General features: G+C 39.3%; 1 protein-coding gene across 7 annotated transcripts in view; it reads left to right on the forward strand.

Moving 5' to 3' along the window:
• INTS6L (integrator complex subunit 6 like) overlaps positions 1 to 21,467 on the forward strand; it is a 37,456-nt gene that overhangs the window by 4,248 nt on the left and 11,741 nt on the right. For 4 of the 7 annotated variants that reach the window (XR_011100929.1, XR_011100930.1, XM_068696695.1 and 1 more), the window contains exons 3-9: positions 12,441 to 12,590; positions 13,291 to 13,380; positions 13,695 to 13,878; positions 14,716 to 14,844; positions 16,720 to 16,883; positions 17,962 to 18,114; positions 19,879 to 20,011. Coding sequence is in view for 4 of the 7 variants with exons in the window: in XM_068696695.1 (XP_068552796.1) it covers positions 12,441 to 12,590; positions 13,291 to 13,380; positions 13,695 to 13,878; positions 14,716 to 14,844; positions 16,720 to 16,883; positions 17,962 to 18,114; positions 19,879 to 20,011 (1,003 nt within the window). In the remaining 3 variants the exon portion in view is untranslated. Of the gene's footprint in view, positions 1 to 12,440; positions 12,591 to 13,290; positions 13,381 to 13,694; positions 13,879 to 14,715; positions 14,845 to 16,719; positions 16,884 to 17,961; positions 18,115 to 19,878; positions 20,012 to 20,203; positions 20,285 to 21,467 lie in introns of all 7 variants that reach the window. The other 3 variants (XM_068696697.1, XM_068696698.1, XR_011100931.1) reach the window with 3 other exon arrangements.

A 21,467-nucleotide genomic window follows, 5' to 3' on the forward strand; every position in this document is an offset into this window, starting at 1 on the left:
AGTTTTTGAAAATGAAAGCAAGATTTAGCTCTTTTTTTTTTCTCCAGTCTTGATTTTGTTAAACCTCCCATCTTGTGGTTTGTGGTCTGCTTGTGGATTTGTGTTGCAAATGGCTACTGCAGTCCAGGAAAAAAACAATGGTGGTCTTATGTGAAGTTATTGATTAACTGGGCTGCCCTGCTCCCATGTGACTGATATCTGGCTGCTGATAGTGACACGGCCTTTCCTCAGTGCTTGAGGAGTATTATTTATGGCAGGGTCATAGAATTACAACTTTTGTTTAACGTTTTTGTGAGACTCTGTAATGACTTTCATAAACGATTTGGTCACAAGTCTAGGGACTGGGAGAACTTAAGTTACATTTATTCTGCTGAATCTGAAATTATATGCATTTTTTCTGTTTGTGTCTTAGGCTGAATTCAGGACCCAGTTGTGACTGCACTATAAATAGATTCCCTGAACTATGTATTTAGCTGTCTGAGAACTAGCTCAGAAGTCTTAATAGTGTGAGACTGCTCTTTGAAACTTCATTGTTTGAGAAATGCCTGCAGGTGATAGCTTTAGATTAGTGTCCACTGTGACTTCGAAGAAAACACTAAGGCATTATTGAGGGAAGAATGATCACTGTGAGCCATGTTGGGGAGGTATTAGGCTTTTTTGGCATGCACCGGTAAGTGATGGGGAGAATAAGCGTTAAGGAATTCTTGGGTGACCACCTCTTGTGACTAGAAGTGACGGATGCTTTTGGAAGCTGTATCTATATACTGTGGGAAGGCAGAAAGATTGATAGCCTTAACCTGAAACTATGTGCCACGTAGGCAGGAGAAAGAAAGTGAAAGAGAGGTGGCTGAGGTGCAAACAGGAATTAATGGGACGCCTTCCGTGTCTGTTACTGATCCTGCTACTCTGAATGTGTGCTCCAAAGCTAAGGAGCAATGTGTGGGAGCAGCCTTCATGACGTACTGTCTGGGTAACCTCTCCTGTCTCCCTGAAATTCTCCTAACAGGTTGAGCTTGATGACCGTAGATTTTGATGCCAGATTGGGGTATGCTAGAGGCTGGAATAGGAATTTGTGCAGGGCTGTAAGAGTCTGTCAAAGAGTGCTTGGCATGTGTAGATAACCTGTTCATTTAGGATACTGAAATAGTGCTTCAAAAGTGGAAGTTCATAAGGTCAGGCTCCAGGAGACTAACTTTATCTCATTTTCTGAGCTGCAGGGAGAAAGAGAATCCCGACTGTGAAACCTGTTGGGTTTAGGCATGGATCTTCAGGAAGGCTGCCTGAAGTGATAGGAAGTGCATTTGTGTGTGTTTTAACTTCTGTCAAGGAAGACAACCAGAAGAATGTAGCAATTGCATAGCATAATCTTAAATTGATAAGCTTTTACATGAATTTGGAGATAGCAGAAATCATTAGTTTTATATATTAAAAAGTCTGGCTTTTTGCACATGCGAGCACTCAGAGGCCTGACCTGTCTGGCAAAGGAGGTGTATACAACTGGAAGGGTACAAGTTGCTAGTGAGGTGTGCAGGCAGAACTGTTTGGTGCAAGGCAGGTTGGCAGCTATAGGAACAAGAGGGAAGCTGCTATTTGGATAGATGTAAAAGGGAAAGAAGGCTGAGCTAAGTGGGAGAGGCCTATTTTTCTCTCCACATATGCTGTAAATACCGTACAAACTTGGGTGAATCTACCAGTCAAGAGTTAGTTGAAAGAGAAAAAAACATGCAGAATATAGTACTGAGGGACTGGACGACATCTTGGTAGGCTACACAGTGCTATTGGTAACTAATTCAGGAGCATACATTCTGTACTTGTTTTTTGGAGATACGCAACCAATCCTCTCACATCAGCAATTCCTCCATACAAATTTTGAGTCATTCCTAGCAATGTTTAATCTGCTCACGTGTCTCAACACATCTTTCACTGCCTGTGACGTACTAAGCAGACCTCTCCTCCAGTTTTCTGATACAGGTTCTACTGTGCTTGGTTTGTTTTTTGCCATGGAGTTTGTGTATTTTCACTGGACTGACTTTCAGCATAAATGACTGGTAGCTTAAAACCAACAATTGCACTTACTCTGTTAGACACAATGGATTTAAGAGAAACAAACACATGTCATGTACTTAGGTAGCACTCAGGCAAATCCTGATGGTCTAGTTCTTTTGGAGGACAAAACAAAATCCACAATGCTGTTTGAGAATCCCCCACCAGTTTTTGCCTTCTCCTTTCTGTTTAACTGCTTTATCATGTAAGTTTTTAAATGCAGGATGTGTGCGCTGTGTATGCATGCAAAAAGGCCTTTAAAAAAAAAATAAAATACAAATTAAGCCTCTATCTCAGAATTGAAAAAGGAAGGCCAAAGACAGATAAAACTTTCTTGGTGAAAGGAATCAAAATTATCAAAACTCTGAAATTATTTTACTAAAAACTCTAGTATCAGTTGGCATCCTTGTAGCAAGCATGCAATAAAGTATTGTAGCCCCTCTTAGCTTACGGTTGCACTAAGTGGGTGTCAGTAGACAGCATCCTTTGAAAAGCACGTTCCCTTTCTTGAGAACTAATGTATCGGGTAAAGCTCAGACATGCTATTAAGCACGTATAAACATGCTGTTCTTCTTGTCCTGAGTGACTGCTTCGTACTATCTGCTTTTGTGTGTGACTTAGGGTCAACATGCTCATGCAGGAACTGGTATGGCAAGGAGAAAGACTGTACTGAGGAGTTTTGTGTATGGTAATGTACCATATCCTTTTTAATGACAGTAAATTTCCGAGTGATTCGTTCTAAAAGAGAGAAGCAGTTTGGTACATTTTGAAATTGAGGTCTCTTGTAAAAATTCAAGTTCAAGCAAGAAGGTGATCGTTTTTCAAGGAAAGTGATTTTCAATGGGAGGGCAGTTCAGAAATGAACTTCTTCTTGATAGATCTGATAGACCAAACTCTGCTTGGCTGTCACTTTGACCCTTAGTTCTGGAAATCAGTTAAATACTTGAACATGTGCTTTCTCCAGCTACCTGCCTTTCTGGGAAGGGAGAGTCTGTGCTGCAAAGTTAATTGTTAATGAAAATATTTCAACCAGTTCTGTTCCTCCTGGAGTTTGTAAAGTAAAACCTTGCTTTTTCATCTGAAGCAGGTTGTTCCCCCACGCTGTGGAGAAGATGCCAAAGAATTTGAATGGAAACCAACATCTGTTGCTCATAGACACAGTAGCAATTTATTTTTTCATCTTTTTATTTGGTTCTTCATTTGATCTTGGACACATTCAAAGATGTAAGCCCTTAAGACTACAGGATAAACTAGACAAAAGTAGATATGTTTGCAGTAAGAGGCTTAACTCATCCTCAGTGCAAAGGTCGCTTTTATTTTAAAAATAGAAGCTTAAAATGTGTAATCAAACAGTTAAGTTGGATCCCCCTATAGTTGTGTTCTTGTAGTGAGAGCTGCAAGAAAGAAGGTACTTTGTGAAATCAATTTCTGCCCAGTGAAATCTTCATTGGCTGCCTCCTTCCCATTCATGCTGCTTGTATTCTGGTTTTGCATGTGCATCTTCTAATTTTTGTTGATATTTACGGTGGAAGTTCTGGGCCTTGCAGCCTGGCTTTGTGGTATAACTAAGAATAGGCACAAAATACTTACGTGATGTCTTCAGAACGGGAGTTTATTTTTAACCTTCAGGAAAAGCTAGCTAATACAGTTCTAAATGCTGAATCTTGCTTAGTGCAGCAATGGAAAAGGTAATTAAGGATGCTGACACTTGTACAGTGTTCATCCTTTCACAGTTTGTTGATAAAGCTTGCCAGAAGTAACAGTGATTTGCAGCAGTGGTGCAAGAGTGATGTTCCGAGCCTGTTATGGACAAGACAAAAGTTAATACTACCCCTACAGTATTTTCATGCTTCAGATAGTTGCAGTCTAGTGGAGGAAAAAGTCATTTCTGTATTGTGTGACTTAGAAAGGCAGCTCATTGTCTTCTGGAAGATGAGTGCTTTCAGAGGGGGGAGCAGTGCAAGTGTAAGGGCACTTTGAGAAGATTCTGGATGTCTCCAGTCAGTGATTCTCTTCATCTCTTCCAATATTTTGAATGCCTGTGTTCCTGGCTTTACTTACTGATGTAAGCTACCAAAAGCGCAAAAGGGAGAGGGCAATTGCTGTTTTGAATTTTAAATGCAGATTATTATTTAATAAATTCATGAAATTCATTCCTGTGATTTAGTCTTGGAAGTTTTTCTTCCTTCAGAAACCTTATTCTTACAATGTACCAGTTAATACATAACTCTTAGGCTTCTACCACCATTGAAAAGGTATAGTAGGGAGTAATTAAAATATCTTTTGCTTTGCGTTCTTCTTGTTAATTTTAGAGTTGTCGGAAAATGATTATGTAGTAATCCATCTTAAATATAATATAACAGCATGTTCTTCTGGGGTTAAGGTTTTAGTGAAGTGCCAAGAGAAAAAGTACATTCTTGTGATGAAACTTGGTTCCTGTGCAGATCAGAATCTGTGGTTCTCCATAAAGCTGTGTGGGGCTGTGTACTCAACCTGCAGCATTTCAAAGACTAGAGTTTCTTTTGGTGTAAGATCTGGCACTTACAAGTATCTCTGAAATTTAAGCTACTTCATACCAGGTAAGTCAGCCAGAGCCTTATTTTATTCTAAATTATTATTATTTATTTTTTTTTAACTAAAAGGCCAGTTTCACTTTTTACCGAGTTACTGTGTTTCTGTGCTCAGGCTCCTATGAGAACTTTCCAGGAAAGCAGCGTAGGAAATGTTACATGTTAAAGGCAGTGCTTCAGAGCTCCTGCATTTTATTTTGAAAGCTGAAGACAGTTGTTATTTTGGCTTTGGTTTCTGGGATGTTCTTAACTCTTGAAAGTGTGAAATAGGGTTTAAAAGTACAAATCTTGATGTTGTCAAGAGCCTAATTTAGCTGCAAACAAAGATTACAGTGTGCCTGGGCTGACGTTGCTGTGCTGGGTTTGTAAGTGGGAATAATGCATTAGTACCGGTGTTCAGAGCGTGTTAGTGGTAGAGCTGGTGCATTTTTTAATTAAAAAAAAAAAAAAAGTTTGTGGGAACATCTGCATCTGTTGAGCTGGGACTCAGTTCCTTCAGCCCTGGGCTGGGGACAGGGTCTGGTGTCCTGCAGCTGGCAGCAGCCCCACAGGGCCCTGGCCCCGTGCTGCGGGCTAGTGGCGCGTGGAGGGGCAAAGCCTGCACCGTGAGGGCAAGAGAGAGGGTGGGCGCCTCGTATTTAATTGTGAAGTCTTTTTTATTTTATTGTAGCAGTGCCTTAGATAATATTTCTGATGCAAATTGGGGAAATTTGTTGACTGGATGACCTCTTTTAGATATGGTTCTTTCTTGAGATTCAGAAAGAGCTTGCAGTTGACGTAACATTTGGGTGAGCTGCACTGGTTCTGCGATGTGCTTTTGGAAGGAGGGGGAGGAATGTGAGATTTTCAAAATGAACATGGATCATGCTGTGTCATCTCAGCTCTGTGCTGTAAAGCTAGAGGATCATGAGTAATTCTTCTAGTTCCAGCAGTGTGCCATGAAGAATCCCTTGCGATGATAGCATGCTCTGTAACCTAGCTTTTTTCCTTGTGACTTTTCGAGCAATGCTGGGAGTAGGAAGGGGCCAGGAGGACAGAGTGAGGGGCTGACTGGCATTGAAGGCAGGTTTGGTGGTCTGGAAGAGCAGTGGGCACTACGAGTCAGTGCGAATTCTTGATGGAAACAGCCATGTTTCAGCTGTTCCACCCGGTAGTGTTTTTTAAATACACCTATAATGGCTTTTTTAAAATGACTGCTATGCTACCGAGCAGCATCTTGTTTTGCTTACTATGTGAGAGCTGCAGATTGTATGATTAAATCTGTTCCATTTTCATTAAGCTGTTGCATGGAAGGTATCTTGCTCTGGTTCAGTGCTGTACTGAAATATCTGAGCTTGTTGAGCATTTCTCAGAAAAAATGCCTCTTTAATGTCAGGATAGTGTTCTTTCATTTAGGTAAGAATGCTTGTAGAAATGGGGTGGCACCATGCTCCCTTTGCTTTTTATGCTTCCCTTTCTTCATGTGTAGTCTTTTCATCCTTGTGCAGCAAAAAGTGTAGCAAGTGTTCCTGTCAAAAATACATGAAATATCGTTGACCAAAAAGCTCAAATCCAGAGATGGGTTAAAGCAGGAGCAGCAGGTAATGAATAGAAAGGTAATGTAGGCTTTTTTTTTCCCTTAGCATTGATTATTATTATCACTTGATTCTAAGCATAGTGTACAGCTTTAAGTGATCATACAGCATCTCTGACACTTCTAACGGGAGGAGGTGCTGCTTTGCTTCGAATTCCTGCATTAACAGAGGGCTGCAGTGCTCTTGCTTTGTTAATGGACCTTAAGAGCCTGCTAGTATTTTTCGTGGATATCATGCTTGAAGATTAATGAGTCATTTTTATATAATCATCTTGATTTTTTTCTTGATGAGAGAGCATTTCTATATCTTCAATATTGAATTCATCTGTAAAGGGCAGTGAACAATACGTAGTTAGAGCTGATTTCCTAAGGGGTGTGTGTGTGTTTTTTAAGTATCATAGAGAAATACTTTTTTCTGTATAAAAAGAAAATTATATCTGTGTAGTTGACTGCCTGACAATACTGCACTAAAGTTCAGTTTTGATCTTGTTTGCATTCACTAATACCATATATTTTAGAAAACAAGCTGGTGCAGTCTGTCTTTGTAAATGAGTTGGTCTTCAGTGGGTGCACCTACAGGAGAGCTCAGATTTGAAAAGTGTCATTGAAGGGGATCTTCTGCTTCTCATGGAAGACCTGCCTTGGCGTGTGAGAATGGGATTGCTTTGGGATGAAACAAAACTGGAAGATGCTCTCCAGTTATTGAGTGATGACGGGTCTACGGGACAACGCTGTAGGATAGCTGAAGTATATATATTCAGAAGTAAAACCCTGAAATGCAGGAATGTGGACGTCATCTCATTAGAGACAACTCCGTTGGTCTGCAAACCACCTGTTGGTTGTGCCACATTGCCTGCTGGCCCAAATGCGGCCAGTGAGTAACATGTTTTTTCTGACATTTAAACTGTTGTGAAGGGAGAAAACAAAACAAAACAAAAACCTGGGGAGGGGAGGAAGGATATCAAAGTGTGTGATATCAAGTAAATAGTGAACAATTGTGGTGCCTGGAAATGGATGGAGGTAGAGGACAAAGGACAGCATTGATTTAAAAAAAAAAAAAAAAAGTCACAATGTGTCAACTGTGTGGGATTAAATGAATCCTCTACGGGAGTAACTTGTTTTCATAAAGATGTATTAAAACAGTTCATACTTCTCTGTTCTCTTGGAGACATCTAAGGTACATTTTATATATATATATATATATGTGTGTATATATATATATATATATGTTATGTAGATTTATTCTGTTGACTACTGTTGCCTGTCAAAAGTCTGCTCTGTATATAAAGAAGCACCTGACCACTAAGTTTCAGTCTGAGTGCCTTACAAAACCAGAAATAACTTGACAGGAAGAAAAAACTTGCTTACTGTACACAACAGTAGCATTAAAACTAAGCTGCTTCCCAGTAGCTCTAACACAAGGACCAAGTGACGTTTCTGTACACTTACTGTAATTGAATGCTGTTTGGGCTTACGGAAGGACAGTTAAAGTTGTGAATTTGCCATCAGTTAAGATATTCCTCCAATGAGAAGTTGTGAAAAGATGTTTTTCTAGGCTGGGCTTGCAGCAAACAGTGACCTGGGTGACCAGAGCTTGTCTCTCCTGTGTCTGCTGTAGGGTCATGTCTAATACCTACCCTGAAACTCTGTTCCATGTTCTGCTTTGCAAAACCAGATTTTTATGTGAAAACCTAAAGATGAGCTGCCTTGGCTCGATAACCAAAACATATGTGTCTTTATGCCCCTCCTTGCCCTGTGATCTTAGGTTATTGCTGAGAAGGACCGGGGAAACAGCTGCTGGTGTTTCCGACCCTTACCTGAGGTGCCACGCGGCAATCAGCTGAGTTCAGTCCTGCGTGCTGTGGGCATTTGGTGCGGAGGTGTTCTGCTCTGAGACAGGTGTTGGCATGCTGTCTGTGCCAAGAATGAAAAAGAATTGATCTTCCGAGTCTCTTTGCTGAGGGCTGTTGGGTACTGTGCAGTGACAGGACTGCTGGGTTGCACAGAAGTAACTGGAGCATGCAGGTCCTGAAACTGGAGAGGAGTTGCTGCAGCTGAGGTACAGACAGAGCCGGGGAGCTCTGCTGCCTCCAGTGGCATTCCTGCCTGGTGGGAGGGGAGTCTGCTGGCTGTGAGCTGGGGCTCCTGCTTCTCCTGACCCGTTTGCTCAGTGCAAAGAAACGTTTGAGAGAATGAAATGCGTAGGTGATGAGGTTGTGTGACAGTGGCTGATTTTAGGAATTTTAAAAGTTAAAATGGTACGGGATGTTTCAGAGCACCTCTCTTCCACTGAGAGCTATTTCTAGCTGGTAAAGCTCTGAACACCAACCAAAAAAAGGGGGTGTAGTGTAGGCACTGACTGTTTTCTGTACCTCCAGGCTGGGTTACCCTGCCCGTTGTGCAGAAGGGAGATGAATGGGACCAGAACCTCTTCTCCTCTCCCCCTTTGGCAAGTTCTGTCATAGCCAAACTGGGTTGGCCAGCTCTCAGTGTTGCTGTTGTGAAAAATGAATATTGTGTTCGCGAGAAATCCCGTTCCAAGGGGAAGCTGGGGCAGGAAAGCTTTAGATTATATAGGGGAGGGTCTTCCTTAGTGCAGAGCATACAAAGCAGTGCTGGGGCTGCCTTCAGGAGATTAAAGAGGTGAAATCAGAGAAGCAACCTCTGACATTATAGGGAGTCAAAAAGAATAATTATTTTCCCTAGGACAGAAATACTTGTTTCTTACACAGACATGAACAAATTTGAGTGGTGATCACAAAGTTACCGAGTTAACAGAAAGGTAACTTGAAACTTAATAATTTCAGTGACTTGGGAGGCAAAATATTCAGCTGCTTTCACCTTCTTTACATGGCACTTAGAAATGCTGTAGCAGGAGTGGTTTCAGATTGCACCAGTTTCTTACCTTACTTTTTCCAAATGGATGTCACTGACAGCCTAGCATGCCTCAGATTTGGTATGCTGAACTAGCCTCTGTTTTCCAGAGATGGATGCAATCGATACTTTGAATTACTGCAAAACTTAGTTAAAATGTGTTGTAGTATCCAAAATCAGTTTCTTATTGGGGAAACATGAGCAGAACTACAAATATCTGTATGTTGAAATAAATACTGAGGAGTTACTATAACACAGGCTGTTGTGATTGGCATGCTAGATTGCACATTTTCTGCTAACTTAGAATATTATTTTTGGTAATGTTACAATTTTTGAATGAGATCTGAAAGCAGTCCCGTGAACGAATGATAAACTCTGCAGCCCTGTGGTGCGGCACCTCCTATGGAAGCAGTGAGGAGGAAGGCCTGAAGGCTCCCAAGCAGCAGCTCCCCGGGTTTCATGGAGCTGGAGAAATAAAGAAAGGGAGCTTTGGACCTGGGCTTCTTGGGGTCTAATGTCAGGTGGTTGGAGGCGGCCATTCTTTGGAGGCAGTTTGCTTTGCTTTACTAAAGCATTTTATAAGATGTTATTTCCTGTCCCTTGCAATTGAAATACTCTTCTGTCATTTCTTCTGTGTTTCAAAGGTCTCTGTTTATGAATGAGATTCTCTTTCGCAGCTCAGCTCTATTCCTTCTGATGTTGTTAGTCCTGGTTAATAAAACCTCCTCTTTGCTAGGTTTTTCAGCTTGGTGTTTGCCTGAATCCTAGATAGTGTAGGGCTATCTACTGAAAAAAGAGGCCAGTTGACCTTACCTGCTTTTTGAAGCTGCTGAAGCACTGCTCAGTGGTACGGTGAGACAGAGCAGGGTGTAGATTTGTCTGCAAACTAAGCCACAACAAAAAGAGTTGCTTCTCAGGTATGTTAGTTCTTGGTATGATGGCTTGCAAAGGCCAAAGCTGGGAGCTGGAGGCAGCGTGCTGCTGCTGGTGCCATAGCTTCCAGGTCTTAGGGCCTCAGAGGTGGTACCCACAACTTGCTCTTGGCAGCACAGAAGGCTCGGTGACACCACATCTTTGCCTCTTCTTTTGACATAAGCAAATAGGGTGAGATTTCAGCTTATAGGACTTGAAGTGGTTTGTTGTCTTACTCCCCCCGCAACCGCCTTTGAAAGTTTTTTGGTGTTTACATAGAGGGTAAAATTACTTTGTTCATCTAAACTACCAAAAGATAACGTAGTAACATGGTAGCAAGATAAAGGCTGCTCAAATTGCTATTAAAAAACTCAGGGCATAAAGCTAAGTGGGAGTGTAATGTTGAAGATAATGTGAAATTACTCCATGCTAGAATTGGTTTGTAAACAACTAAAATAACTGATACTTAGTTTTGACTTAAAAATTACTGACCTGTAGAGGATACATGTTTTGGGTATGTTTGAGTTTGGTGGTCTTAATATTTGTGTGCAGTGGATTTTATTTGTTTGTTTTTAAATTGCTGCTTAGCGTTTCTGCTGGCAAGTGGAAGTAGTGTTTTATAAAAGATTTTTTTTTCGAAGCAGCATTAGTGGTAGTATTTTGAATTTAGGAAGGATTATTATTTAATCACTTTAAAGTGCTTTGTTGAACTCATTATCCATATGCTCTGTGTTACATACTTGACTCCTTATTTTGCCCTAAGAATGATTCTGCTGCATGTATGGAGAAGAGAAAACAGTTTCTTGGGCTCTAGTTTCTGTCTCTGAAACATGTGTAATTACCCACACTGACCAGAGTCTTTTTGGGAGACACATTATACAGAAGTAAGCCTAAAAATTGAAAAACAAAACAAAATGGAAAAAAACACCTATCTTTATTTTAAATCTGTGTATGAAATTGGGAAGCGTCACGTTTGCTGTCATTCTTCACTTAATTAAAAATTCTTTGGTATTATCCTGTTTATTCGGAAGGCACAGGTCTCCTCTGGTTTATCTTCGAAGAAGCTCTGAGAGGTTGTACAACGAAAAGTAGTTTCCTTCAAAGACAAGCCACTGGTGATGAGCTCCTCCTGGTACATCCAGCTTGCTTGGTTGCTTTGCAGGCAGTTAGCTAACCGCAGCTGGATCAAACGTGGTGGGAGTTGGAAGCCGAGCAAATGTTTTCAGAATGGGAAAATAGCAGAATCCCGAAATATGGGTGGAGCCTGTTACTGTTTATTTAAAAAATAAACTCTTAAATTCGTTAGAGGTCCCATCTAGAGTTGTGGGCTAGGCATAGTGTTTCCTTTGTAAATGTTTTACTCCCTGATGCGTCTTTGCTATAAGGCAACTCAAATAGCAGTCTGGTAGAAAAAAACGTTTTGAGCTGCAACCTGGCTGTTCCCAAGAAACGTGACTCGTTTGGTAGCTGTTTTGTACCAGACCAAACGTATTGAAGGATTGTTGCTTGCTTTGGGCTAAGAGCATGTGCGGGCTGTTGCAGAGGCCCAGCTGATGAGATGCCATATTTTGTTAAGCCACGGTGGTGAGGGAATGGATGGTGTTTTACTGACACTGACCTGTCTGATGGAACCCAGTGCCTTTGAACTTTGAGTGCAGTTTGGTGATGAAGCTAAGCCAGTCCTGTCCTTCCTTTGCCCAGTGCAGCGTTTTTCTTCTCCCCCTGCACTCCTGCACTGATAGGACTCTTGACTTGGTTCAGGAAAGCAAACCTGACCCAAACCCATTTCTGTTAATTCTCCTGATGGTAACTTGAATGGTAAAAATGGTAAATGGTAACTTACGGTAACCTCAGTACATTAAATGGCATGAAATGAACCCATGGGGAAGAAAACCAAGAAAAACAGTAAAGTTAAGCAAGAGTCAGATAGTATATTAAAAATAAGCATATGAACTAAACTCGTATGCTTATATACTTGGAGAATTTGTGGGAGGGAGAATATGTCACTGGGGAGCAAAGGTGACAGTCGTTATTGCTGCTGCTTTTCTTTCTTTCTTTTTTCTTTTTTTTTTTTGACTGTTACTGTTAGATTTGTAACTCCTGTATATGCATATGCACATTGCATATGCGTCCTTTCTTCTAGTCTTGATTTGTGGAGGAAAGGATGGAAGGGAGGTGGGCATAAGACAGAAGAAGCAAAGACACTGCTGCTTGTATCTTTTATCATTGCTTTTTTGTGCTCTTCAAGCACTTTAATGTGTGTATTTCGTCAGTATCCCATTGTATATATACTATATATTTCACATCAAGTTCTGCAGATGTGGATTAGGTGTGTGCAACATATAAGTGGTGCAGTAGATTGAATAATGAGGGATGTCCCTTTTTTTGGTGGGAAGGGAGGTTAATGACAACTCACAGTTGATTCTAGTTGTTGCAAAACTGAAAAGCTTTTTTGTTTTATGTAACAGGCTGGGTGGAAAGAAAACCATGCAACGTTTATGAACGAACTGAAAAATCTGCAGGCATCAGGACTAACAACCCTTGGTCAGGCACTCAGATCTTCATTTGACTTGTTAAATCTCAATAGATTAGTGTCTGGAATAGACAACTATGGACAGGTAACAATCTCTTTCTAGTCTTCCTTTTTATTTGTGTATGCTTCTCAATTACAGTAGGGAGAAATATGGGTGGTTCAAGTATATCTTTTTGCTTTTTCTGTTTTGTAATTGTTCTTTTGGATAGCTTGTGTGTTAAATCTTTAAAGTAAATTGTTTTTCTTTTTACATTTTCTGAGCACACCATGAAATACACTAGCACTTTTTTTCTTGTTGAACAACAAAGCAGTAATGTAAATAACCCAGAGTATAGATGTACAGTTGCTGCGTTGGAGCGTGTACACTGGATGGCAGCACATCTGCTTTTTAGTTTTATTCTGTCTGTAGTTTGTCCTGCATTTTCCTTTTCTCACATTTGGAAGTTCCAGTTGAAATTACTCTGTTTTTGCTGCACTGCCACCATGAATTACTGAGTTCACTGAGTTGCTATGTGTTAACTTATTTATTCCTTTTGTGGAATAGAAGGATTTGTAGCCATTACTGTAGGAAGAAGACTAGTAATTGCAAAAATGTGTTCAGAATGCCTGTGTGTGCACGTGCAGAGTAGCTCTTCTTATATAGTTCTGTGTGGTTCCACACCTGTTGAAAGAAAACTTCAGGGTTGTTCCAAAAAATTGCTCATCTTATTGCTTACTTTATAGTGACAATAATCTACAACTGAGTGTTAAGGTTACTCCTAGCATTCCTGTGCTTTTGTCTCTAGGGAAGGAATCCATTCTTTTTGGAGCCATCTATTTTGATTACCATCACAGATGGAAACAAACTGACAAATACAGCTGGAGTTCAAGAGGAGGTAAACTTGTATTAAATTCTTATAAATTATGATCTTGCAAGATGGCACTATGCTGAGATGAATGCTCATGTTTTTATCCTGCAAAGAGTACCTCTGTTCCATCAGCCTATTCTGCAGAGAAAAGCAACTAGCTATGGTGTTGTTGCCCAGCCCCTAAATTCACACTCCGTGTGGATTTCCAAACTATAGCGCCAGATAAACTAGCGGATAGAAGAGAAATGGGATCCCTTTCAGAGTAATGGTTAAATTTTGATACTCTGTTTTTAGATGGCTTGTCAAATACTTGAAAATACTCCTAAATCTTTCTTTAACAGCTTCATCTTCCTTTGAATTCTCCTTTGCCTGGAAGTGAACTAACCAAAGAACCATTTCGTTGGGATCAAAGACTGTTTGCTCTAGTGCTGCGTTTGCCCGGAGCTGCATCTGCTGAGCCAGAGCAGCTTGGGAGTGTGCCTACTGATGAATCTGCTATCACACAGATGTGTGAAGTTACAGGAGGTAACTGGATATTACTTTGCTTTGGCTTATGTTTGTCATTTGCCTTAAAACATTTATTTATTTCCCTTTGATTAATCTTTACCTCTAGCTTTTCTTCATATGAATTACTCAGTGTCCGTCTGAATCTGTGTGGTGCTTCTTGAGCTTGGTTTCCTGTAGCACAGGAGGACTTTAAAATAAAACCATATTCGTATGTTAGATCTTGTGGCTCTAAGAGCATTTTCTCAAGCACTAGTAGGAAGGATTTGAAAATTTCTTGGATTGTCCTTCCAGAAGTTGATTTTGCTCGCTCACGAGATTTGTTATTTAAATGTTGAGTTGAGGTGGAGATGTATTACAGGGATTTTAATTCTGCTAAAGGACTATTAAGCTAAATTTATTGTTAAAATAGTTAATTCTGGAGTCTGTTCTTCAAGATCTTCATCAGAATTTTTGTTAAATTGGTGCTTGAAAGTGTTGCATGGGAGAAGAAGTTTGGGGTTGTATTGGAGTTGATTAAGTTTGGGTAGACAAAAGCAGATAGGGCATGCAGACTTGGTGAAATTGGAGGTTGTTAAGTACCTTTATAAACTTGGCCTTGGTCCAGCCTGATGTAGCTGTTATGGCTTTTTTATTTTTTAAGCAAATAGTAAAATATAAGCAGGTTGGTTTTCTTTCTTCCTTGATTTCATTGTGTTTGAAAGCATTTAACATCAACTACTACTAATCTTGTTGCTATTATTTTAGATAAAGCTGAAAGTCTTGGCAGTATGGCTTACAAAACAAAATGTCTTCCTTAAATTACAGAGGGAAAATATGAAAGCAAGCTCTGAGTAATCTTAATGATCTCTTGTATAGGTCGTTCCTACTGTGTTCGGACACAAAGAATGTTGAATCAATGTTTAGAATCTCTAGTTCAGAAAGTCCAAAGTGGAGTTGTTATAAACTTTGAAAAATCAGGACCAGATCCAGCTCCTATTGGAGAAGGTACAGTAATCATTTGTTCCTGTTAATTAATTAATTTATTTTTTTTAAATGTTGTATATGCATGCAAATGCCTTTTGATGTCTTCAGTTTCCTTCCTTTTAGCTTTTCACTGTAGTACACAGGATTTATCAGATGCCTAATCTAAAAAAGTGAATAAGCTATAGAGCTTATGTGCTTCAGTGATAGAGTTCTGATTTCTCTTTAATTACCCCAGATCACGATGGAAGTAACAGAGGAAAGTGAATATTTGTAGGAAGTGGTAAAGTTTGAATTACTGCTGTCAAAACTTTGTTTGAAATGAACTAAGTTTGGGATTAGTGTAATTGAGTCCTTAATCATTTCTGAAGTAATTTCAGCGCTGAATTTGCTGGACATATTCATTCCGCTAATTGATCACACACACAGTAAACTTCAATTGAGTGTTTGTAGCTGCAAGTGAAAAACTCAGTGCAGAGAACAAGGAATTATTTTGATAACTGCAAGTAAAGTACATAGCGGAATAGAAAAATGCATTCTTAATGTGGACAAAGGATTTGCAGAACTTCATGGTGAAAGGAAGGAGAGAGCTGACCAGTTTATACCTAGGAAATGAGGATGTTTCTGGAATGTCAGGAGCTTAATAGCTTTTAGGGTCCCCTGAGCATCGTAGCACAGCCAGTTTTACCCCTACTTTCCTTTCTTTTTTTAATCACCCTTTTCTTGCTTTATATATTTTTTTTCTCTTTTTGCTTAATAATGCCATTCTATTGTAAGTATGCTTAAGGCTTTCCTGTAAGGCCTTGCAGGATAGCACTTCAGCAGATTCTTAGGTCTCTGTTGGCACAAATGTTCTCCTATGTGGCAAAACAGCTGGTGAAATTTTTTTTTTCTTTTGTCACATTTTAAATGGTAATGTGCTGTGAATACGTATGCATAAAAAGATTGAGAGCTTCTGTCTTTACATAAATTGTGGAAATCCTCAACTAAAGAGAAATGTGATGCTGCTCACCAAAGTTTTAAAAATCACTGTACAGTACAGAGTACACATACAGTGCAGAGAAATAAAACAGGTATGCAACTGAAAGGTCTGAAAGGTGTTATGCACATTATTATTGACCAACTGTTTAAAGCAGGGCAATTCAGTAGAGTAAAATGTTCTTCAGATGAAAAAAATTCTTGAAATACGTGATCTCTTCTGTGTCACTTGCCTTGAAGAGCAGTCTTTGAAAAATAATTCTGAGATTCTGTACTGCTACAGACTTCTTTGTGCTCAGTGCGGAGGAAGTCTGTGCTGGTACATTACAATGGACTGACAGAACACTGCTCTTCCCAGTAGACAGTGGGGTTTAAGTGATTTGTGACTTCTTACTAATTAAAAATGTGACAAAAGCTGCTCCTGCCAGATGCATCTGACTTCCCCATGAAACTTTTCTTCACTTTCAGTTTCCATGAGTGGCAACATCAGTCAGTGAGCTTTGCATCCCATATAGAAAGACTGTAAATGCAAATTATCAGTTTTTACAGGTGCAGCAGAACTGAAAATGATAGACTTGCCGTTGCATATCAGATGTACATCAAAGTACTGAACTTGGGTGAATATGCAGACCCAAATAACATTTTCCGTAATACGAAAGTACCCTGCTGCACTAATTAGCTAATGGCTGTGCCACAGGAGCAGAAGGGTGGACGTGGGCAAATGTTTACATTTTTTCTCAGATGACGCTGTTCTACGCTTTGATACGTATTTTTTTCAGCCACTGATGTGAAGATCCTGTGTCTTTGAAACAGTTGTAGTGAAACATCTTATTGGTTGCTAATAGAAAAAATTTGCTGGGAGACAAATGCATGCCATGTAGCTTTTTATTTTATTTTTATTTTGCTTTGTTTAAATTTTAGATGGACTTGTTGATTCATCCAGACCCATCAATTCATTTGCTTCTCAACCGTGGCATAGTTGTCATAAACTCATTTATGTACGGCCTAACCCTAAAACTGGTGTTCCTGTTGGGCATTGGCCAATCCCTGAATCTTTTTGGCCTGATCAGAATTCACCAACACTGGTAAGTCAAGAACTGAAAAAAGGATTCTACACCTAATTAAACAGACTGAAAATTAATAATTAAATAATTTTTGACTTTCTGTGTTTGCTAATGCAATCTGTCTTTGCTTGAAAAGAATAGTTAAAACTTTTTAACATAGAGTAGTATAATCTAATGTAGATACTGTATGCTGTGATTTTTATTTTACTTCTTTTTTTTATCTGGAAGCAGTACTTCGACGTGTATGGTTGATTGGTTTAAAAAAATCTTCAAAAGATTATAACATTAAATTCTGAATTACTTTATATAAAGCTTCTGACTAAAATTTGTGATATAAAATCCATTTTGGATGGAACACAGAGTATTTGTTTTTGATAAGGAGGATAGATCAACCATATTTTTTCTTAGTACTTCAGATGTGGACTCTTCTTTCACTTCTTTCACAGCAGAAGGAATTAAAACCAAAATAGAAGAGTTATCCATTCAGAAAATGAGATAAAAAGATCATTAACTTCATTTATCCTTTCTTAATGAAACAATCATGCATTTGGCTTATCTTGCTAGGCTTTCTAGGTACCTTTCTTGTTAGGCATGTTCTCTTTCTAAACTTTGCAAGAACTCAAGATACAGTTCCCTCCCCTCCCACACATGATTCAAGAGGAAAAAAAACTGAAACTCAACAGAGAATATCTTGAGGATATTCTTTGTGAAGTGAGCAGTTTCACATCTTTAATTCTGCTAACATCAACCTAAGAAGCAGAGTTGGAAGTTTTCTTTAAACCCATCTGTGGTATGGGTGGACTGGCATGGAGGCTTCTAAATATCAAGATAAATAGTGGAATGCTAACCATATTCTTCTCTTAGTGGGAAGAATGTGTGTGCCTGTGTGCACATGTATGTTTTTTAAGTTAGAGAAATATTACATTAATTTATATTCTGTTGTAGGAGCTTGTCACTTTCTTTTTTGAAATAAATTGGAAACTGAAAGGTTAAGCTTACAAGATAGTAAAATATATGTTTCTGAATAATTTGTTTTCTGAGAGTTGATTTGTTTACCATAAATACCAGGTAATTGATGTGTTTCTCCACTTCCTTTTAGCCTCCGCGCACAGCTCACCCTGTTGTGAGATTCTCCTGTGTTGATTGTGAGCCAATGGTAATAGACAAGCTTCCTTTTGACAAGTATGAGCTTGAGCCTTCGCCCTTAACACAGTACATCTTGGAACGAAAGTCTCCCCATACCTGCTGGCAGGTATTTGCCCTTACGTTTCTACAATCAAATAAACGGGTATCCTGAAATGGTAGTGCCTTAGTTTTTGTAAGCCTTGAAGAGTTGGGGTCTGGTGTGAGAGTCTGCAGTTGACAGGAAGAAACGTGTCAAGGTTTCAGTTACCTTCTTTCTAGTAGAATTATCAGGAATTGTTGAGGGATTTTTGAAACAGCAGAGATCCCATGGCTTGCTGCAGCTGAGCAAACCAGGCTACCAGGATGGCTATAAGAAGTTCCCATGACAGTGTTCCCACATCGCCCAATTGAGGAATTTAGAAAAATATTGTTGCCAGAAGCTGGCTTCAAGGACAAGGTCTATATGACTGCTAATCACAAGGGGGTTGTTTTCTTGCAGGTGGGGTTGTTTTCCTGCAGTTGTTTGTCTGAGTGCTTTTGACCAATAATCTTGTGTGAGACACTATCCGCCCCTGTTAAGTTGACTATAAAAGTCAGGCTATTTGGGTAATAAAGAGGCAGCATGATCTGACCATACCAGTGGCTGTCGTGTTTTCGGCCGTTCTTCCTGCAACAAGGTCAGAATGAGTGATCCCTCTCCAGGCTTTGTAATCTCATTTAATTCTGTTTCTAGGTCCATTTAATTTTCTTAAGAAATGTGTCTCGCAGGTTCCGTTCTTGGCTAAATTGAAATTCTCTGTAGGCTTTCATTTGCTTTTGGGGAAACTATGCTAGTTTCTATCATAGCTGCAGATGTTGATTAGGTAACAATTCCGCTAATTGATTGAAACTGCTAGTGGGAATTGGATGGAAACTGTTGATCTTGTTGATGAGATTGGCCTAGCAGAAGCCAAAGTTCTGATGTTGAAATCCTTTGTCACATGCTCTTTTGTGATCTTTGGGTAAGTGATGTGTTCCTGCATCCTCTATAAAATACGGCTTGTAAATCCCTTCTAAATGGTGTTCTTTCTTGTAAAGGGTAGCTTAATAGGTACAAGAGGAGTTTGGTTTGTGTGGGATCTTACCCGGAAGGATGGGACAAGAAGTCTATTTTTGTTTGCCTAATAAATATTAAAACTTAACTGAAAGCATAAGATGTATTTTTGAAGTTAGTTTTAATTGAAAAATTGAAGTTATTTCTAATAAACTTACTTCAAAAATGGCTTTAAAGCGTTCATAGATAAATTATTTGCCTAAGTCCTCCAGACAATCCCATTGTTAAATTTTCCTGCTATTTTCCAAGAACTGCTTTTCTTCTCCCACCTCCTTAACAGACCCATGCATACTAGAGAAATGGGCTCAACATTAAGAGTATGGGCACTTGGTGTGATTGAAAGATGTTTCCTGAATATTCCTGTTTGTGATGCTTGATATGTATGTGTAAGAAGTTTTAGATTTCCTTTGCCATTGTAAATTCTAGTCCTGCTATTTTACAGGTCAGAAGAGTAATTTCAAATGCATTGTTTATTAACGTCACAGATGTCCCTTAACCAATTTCAAATAATTTCAAAATCTTTTCAGAGCATCACTTAAGTAGGCTTACTAAAGCACTAAAGATTATATTGTGAAGAGCATTTCCGCACTGACTGGGAGTATGCTAGATGTTGCATGTTTACATTTTGTGACTGGGAAGTGTAAGTGCATGCTCATCCTGATGTGTGCAACCTCAAACTTGGCTGTTCTTGATAATGAGTTGCCTTAATGCAGTAAGATTCAGATTGTTATTAAAATGCTCTATGCTTAGTATTCCTCATGTTCTTCCAATAGTGATATATTTTTTTTTCTTTATCAGGTATTTGTGAGTAGCAGTGGAAAATACAGTGAACTTGGCCATCCATTTGGGTATTTAAAAGCAAGCACTACTCTAACCTGTGTAAACCTCTTTGTGATGCCTTACAACTATCCTGTTTTACTTCCATTGTTAGGTAGGTAATAAATTTACGTTGGACTGCCGATGCAGCTACTTGAGAATAAAAACAAAAACATGGTTAGTGTGCTGCCTTAGTTTGAGACGTTATAAAATAATGGAGAATGGAGTGTAGAGAATGTTGCAAACTCTTTAATATAATTTGGGAGGAGAGGATTTTCATACCCCCTCTCCCTTTTTTTCTCTCCAGCAGAGGAGGAGAGCTACCTGCTTCCAGTGCATGTTTGATGCTGTTCACCTCCTAGACACGTAGCCTCTTCCTTAACCTGGAGTAAGCTTCAACCTCCATTCTTTTCCCTCATTTAGGGTGTGGTGTATCCAGGTTTTGCCGTTGCTCTTGTAGCAGCTAATTTTTTTTTTCTGGAAGATCAGATTCAGTGTTATGGGTGTTGGGAAGAGGGAATTCCCAGATGCTGTTCAGAGCAGTAAGAAGGAATAGAGTAGGGATACAGCCTACAATTCTTCCCTGCCCAAAGAACCAATGTTTTTCATACTCACAATAAAGTACTTTCTACAGGAAAAACAGTATGAAAAGGTGCTATGTGAGTAACTGCCATAATAATTATGTCTATTAGGGTTTTGCCATAAAGGTAATGGCAGAGAGGAGAGTTTCTTGGGTGTTGCCAAACCTTTTAGTTGCAGATGCTGTAGGAGTTTTTTGTTCTGTTTATATAGATAGAAAATAAAATTTATATAGATAGAAAATAGAAGTGGAAATTGGAGAGAATGAACACAAACTTGATTATTACTTTCTCGCACAAGGTTGTGCATTTAGTTCTGGAAAACAACTTGGGATTGCTTTTTCCTAATCCTGGTCATAATCAAAAAAAGAAATTTGTGCTTGCTGGGTAAGGTGGCTGCCTTCCATAATCATCCTTGTAGACTAACAGTTGTCTTAAAGTATGCAAGCAGGATCCTTCAAGACTAATTTAGCATTTTCTGTAAGCTGGTGGCTAATGCATTAATGTTGCAGGTCCACTTGCTGAAAAGTCATTACTGATACTAAAAGAATTTCCCTGTTTGTTTTGATGTTCTTTTGATGTTTGTTTGCAGTTCTGCTATATCTTCCCTGGGAGCTCATGTCTTCCTCCTGCCTTTTTTGCAGGGTTATAAAGCTCTTCCTGCTTTTTTGGAAAAAAAAGCACCTTTTCAGTATGTGTAATGCTATTCTTCAGGTCACTCACATCCACCTGGTATCTTAAGTTTGCAAAGGCTGTTTAAAGGAGAATGTGAAACTTCCATGTTGTGCAAGTTGTAAAATGGATGTTTTCTCTAGAATGTGAATGCACAGCATTCTCTGTTGTTAACAAAAAAGTGTACATGAAGTGTTACCTTCAGATCTTGTTCCAGAACTTTGTTTATCCTTGGTGTCTAAGGCATGGTGGAATGAAGTTCTGTGGAATATACCTAAACCTGAAAGCGGATCTGGCCCCTTCCATTACTGTAACCCAGAT

This window comes from Anas acuta, chromosome 13 (assembly GCF_963932015.1).
Source record: "Anas acuta chromosome 13, bAnaAcu1.1, whole genome shotgun sequence".
In the NCBI taxonomy this organism is placed as follows: Eukaryota; Metazoa; Chordata; class Aves; order Anseriformes; family Anatidae; genus Anas; species Anas acuta.